This window comes from Acanthisitta chloris, unplaced genomic scaffold (assembly GCF_000695815.1).
Source record: "Acanthisitta chloris isolate BGI_N310 unplaced genomic scaffold, ASM69581v1 scaffold12268, whole genome shotgun sequence".
Taxonomy (NCBI): domain Eukaryota; kingdom Metazoa; phylum Chordata; class Aves; order Passeriformes; family Acanthisittidae; genus Acanthisitta; species Acanthisitta chloris.
This window is the reverse complement of record NW_008685401.1, coordinates 2,468-6,330: the sequence shown is the minus strand read 5'-3', so window position 1 is coordinate 6,330 and position 3,863 is coordinate 2,468. Positions and strand designations below refer to the sequence as shown.

Sequence of the window (3,863 nt, the reverse complement as noted above, 5' to 3'; positions counted from 1 at the left end):
TACCGTGTCCCACTGCTCTATACACCCTTCTTCCCCCCGTAACTCCCTTCCCCACCTAGTTGCCCCCTTCCCTGGATCTCACCCCTCACCTGGGCATAACTGCCTGCCGTGACACTGTGGGACAGGCACATGTGCTTTGGGGAAAGAATGATGGGACAGAGTGGGGGGCATACCCCACCCTGCCCTGTACCCAAGTGGGGGGGATTTCCCTCATGGTGGCAGTGTCCCTGCACTCACACGGGGGAGACCTTTGCCCTGTCTCACTTCGGTTTCTGTGACGACTGAGCGTGCCGGCGGACTTTGGAGGGGCCGGTGGGTGATTAACCACCTTGCTGCCCTTCTCCCAGAACTTTGCAGCCCCGGTCCCAGACATGGCACCCGGGAAGCCAGGGAAGAGCACGGGGGCCTCGGAGAACCCCTCGGTTACGCTTTTCCGGGAGTACCTGAGGATTGACACCGTCCACCCCAAACCTGACTATGGTGAGAATGGGGGGCCAGGACGGGGAGCCATGTGGGGATAATGCAGCTTTGCAGCTCCGGTCTTTGGACCCAGGTGCCCAAGTCCTGTGCCGGCACTGTTTTGATGGTGGTGTTAAGGAGTGAACTCCTTTGTGCCTTATCTCTGCTGGTGCCTTTGATTGGGGCAGGGACGTCTCGAGTGTACCCAGAGCTGCTGTTTGCTCCCTCTAGTCCTATGCCCCTTGCCCCTCCTTTCCATGCTGCCCTGGATGTGGCACAGATGATCTTCTTTCATGCAGATCTCCTGTTAACATTTATGTCCTCCCTCTGAAGTACATGAATATTTTTTTATTGGTGAGGAGCTCCAAAACTCCGATGGAGAATCATTCCCCCTGAACTTACCCCTTCAATTTTTCTTTTTTCATATTCCCCAAGTCCTCACACCAAAGGAACGGTGATGAGCTGCTCCTGTCCCTGCTCCTGGCCACTTCTTATACCCAGGACCTTCATCACCTGCCCTCTCTGGTCACCTCTTTCCTTGGCCTGGGAATCCCACGGAACCTTGGGGTCCCTGGGGGATTGCAGTGACAGGGGAGTGAGACCCTGATGTAACTCTGCACATCCCCACTCTTCCCCAGATGCGGCTGTCCGGTTTCTGGAGCGTGTTGGCACAGACCTGGGCTTGGCCTGCCAAAAGGTGGAGGTGAGCAAGGCGAGGAGCAGCTCCCAGTCCTTCCATCTGTCTGTCCACCCATCCATCTATCCACCTGAGCTGTCAGTGACTGGGCTGTTCCCCTGCCTGTGGGCAGAGCTGGGCAGCAATGAATCCACTCTGGTGTAATCCTCTGCTGACCTGAGCCCTTCCTTAAGCCAGTGTTCCGGCTGCTCCCCGCTGACCTTTGCAGCCGCCTGTGCTATGATTAGCTGGAGACCTGGCAGGGTCACATTGGCTGGCGCTGTCCTTCCTGCTGGGCACCAGCTGTCCCAGGAGCTGCCCAGGCACCAGGGAAGATGTGGGATTTGTCTTCCCTCCATCTGAGCTGCAGCCATGTCTGGCGCCTGTGGCTGGGCTCCATCTGGCTATGGGGGTGCAGGCATAGCTGCTCCTGCTTCCTGCCCTCTCCCAGCAGACAAAAGTGTGACCTGATAGGTGGCATCCAGAAACCTTTCCCAAGCTGATGCTTTTTGACTCCAGCCCACCAGTCCCAGTCCCTCTGTCCCCATCCTGTCCCCTGGTGACATCCTGCCTTCACCCCACAGGTGTGCCAGGGCCGCGTGGTGCTGATCCTGACCTGGCAGGGCACGAACCCCCGCCTGCGCTCCATCCTCCTCAACTCCCACACTGACGTCGTGCCCGTCTTTGAGGTGCTGGTACAGGGCAGGGGGCGGGATGAGCATGGTGGGTAGGATGAGGTGGTCGAAGGATGGGAACTGGTGCCTGCTGTACCCCTCTTCCATCATGGCCACTCTTCCCTGCAGGAGCACTGGACCTACCCACCCTTCGAAGCTGTTAAGGACTCGCAAGGCAACATCTATGCGCGGGGTGCCCAGGACATGAAGTGTGTCTCCATCCAGTGAGTGGAGGGCTCTGCACCCACTGGGTGGGCATGGTGCTGGTGCCTTTGAGTGATGCAGGATGGGATACCACCATCTCCAGGATCCCTGGGGCTGAGTTTGCCACCTCTTGACCCACCCCAGGGTGGTTCAGAGTACACAAGCCTCTCTCTCCTCTACGATGACCAGACACTACCTTCTCCCCGCAGGTACCTTGAGGCTGTCCGGAAGCTGAAGGCAGAGGGAAAGTCTTTTGCCCGCACCATCCACCTCACCTTTGTGCCTGGTGAGTGCTCAGGCTGTCCCCTCTCGGAGGGATAGGACAGGCTGGCAACTGGGTGAGGCTCTGAAGTTCCCCGTGATGTGGCAGCTGGGCATCTCCCTGCCAGGCTCTCCAGATTTTGAGCTCCCCTAGCTCAAGGCTGGAGAGATTTCCATTTCCAAGGACATCGGCTGTGCTGATGGCACCCAGGCCGGTGTGGAAGGAGGACTGGGGGATGCCCTGGTTCCTTCTTCCATGCCAGGTTCTCCTCCACAGATGAGGAGGTGGGTGGACACAAGGGCATGGAGATGTTTGTGCAGCGCCCTGAGTTCAAAGCTCTCAACGTGGGCTTTGCCATGGATGAGGGTAAGTGTTGTAGGGCTGGAACAGGGACATTTCTCCTCTTGGCATGCACACCTCTGCCTGTTGTCATCACTCCCCAGACACTGGCACACAGCAGGGACCCCCTTGGGGAATCTGTTCCTGGGCAGTGACCCACAGAGTGCCAGCCTGGAGGGCAAGTGCTGCCAGGGCAGAGCAGAGGGGGCACAGCATGGCACCCCCATGCCCCACTGACCCCCACTCTGTGCTCACCACAGGCCTGGCCAACCCATCTGACACCTTCAGTGTCTTCTATGGCGAGAGGAGCCCATGGTGTGAGTACCTGCATGCCCACTGCCCCATCCCTGGCTTTGCCGGGCACTGGGGCACCAGTGCTGTCTCGGGCTTTCTGCTCAATACTTCCCTCTCCCCCCAACTCCCACAGGGATAAAGGTGAAGTGCATGGGTAGCCCTGGGCATGGGTCCCGCTTCATCACCAACACAGCAGCTGAGAAGATGGTAAGAGAGGGGGTACACACTGCACAACCCCTGTGCCTGCCTGAGACTGCCATGTGTCTGCCCACAGGGCTGGACCTCACCTGATGCTCTTCCTTTCCCAGCACAAAGTCATCAGCTCCTTCCTGGCCTTCAGGGAGAGTGAGAAGCAGAGGTAGGAGATGGGCAGCGGGATGGCAGTGGCTTAGTTCAGTCCATGAGAGGGGTCCTTGGGGTCCCAAGTCAGGATCTGATCTGGCACTGCCGCCCTGTGCCTCAGTTTCCCCATCTGGGGTGACAGCAGGGTGGGGGAGCACTTCTCCTCCTCTGCAGGTGGCAAGAGAGTGACTCTCCCTTACGTCCCCCAAGGCTCAAGTCCGACTCAAGCCTGACCCTAGGGGACGTCACCTCACTCAACATGACCATGCTGGAGGGGGGTGTCTCCTTCAATGTGGTGCCCTCCGAGATGGCTGCTAGCTTTGATATCCGCATCCCACCCACTGTGGACCTGAAGGTGGGCACCACGCCAGCCCCACCCAGCAGGGGAGTGGGATTGGGGTTACCCCACTCACACCCCTCCTCTGCTCTCTGCCTCAGGCCTTCGAGGAGCAGGTGGCTGCATGGTGCAGGGGTGCTGGGGATGGCGTCACCTATGAGTTTCACCAGGTGAGGGGTCTCAGCCACCCAGGCATGTTGTACCTGTCCCTCCCATGCCAAGTGCCCATATGCTTTCCCCTCACCTGCCCTCTCCCTCCATCAGAAATGCATGGAC

The 3,863-nt window shown here is 59.0% G+C and overlaps 1 protein-coding gene across 2 annotated transcripts in view; it reads left to right on the top strand.

Annotated features, from left to right (window-relative positions):
• The first annotated feature begins 302 nt into the window (after positions 1-302).
• ACY1 (aminoacylase 1) overlaps positions 303-3,863 on the top strand; it is a 4,374-nt gene continuing 813 nt past the window's right edge. The window contains exons 1-11 of one of the 2 annotated variants that reach the window (XM_009079755.1): positions 303-480; positions 1,098-1,162; positions 1,720-1,824; positions 1,939-2,033; positions 2,223-2,299; positions 2,552-2,641; positions 2,875-2,931; positions 3,042-3,115; positions 3,217-3,266; positions 3,461-3,605; positions 3,689-3,808. In XM_009079755.1, coding sequence (XP_009078003.1) covers positions 372-480; positions 1,098-1,162; positions 1,720-1,824; positions 1,939-2,033; positions 2,223-2,299; positions 2,552-2,641; positions 2,875-2,931; positions 3,042-3,115; positions 3,217-3,266; positions 3,461-3,605; positions 3,689-3,808 — 987 coding nt within the window. In that variant the 5' untranslated portion in view covers positions 303-371. The remainder of the gene's footprint in view (positions 481-1,097; positions 1,163-1,719; positions 1,825-1,938; positions 2,034-2,222; positions 2,300-2,551; positions 2,642-2,874; positions 2,932-3,041; positions 3,116-3,216; positions 3,267-3,460; positions 3,606-3,688; positions 3,809-3,863) is intronic. The other variant, XM_009079756.1, reaches the window with a different exon arrangement.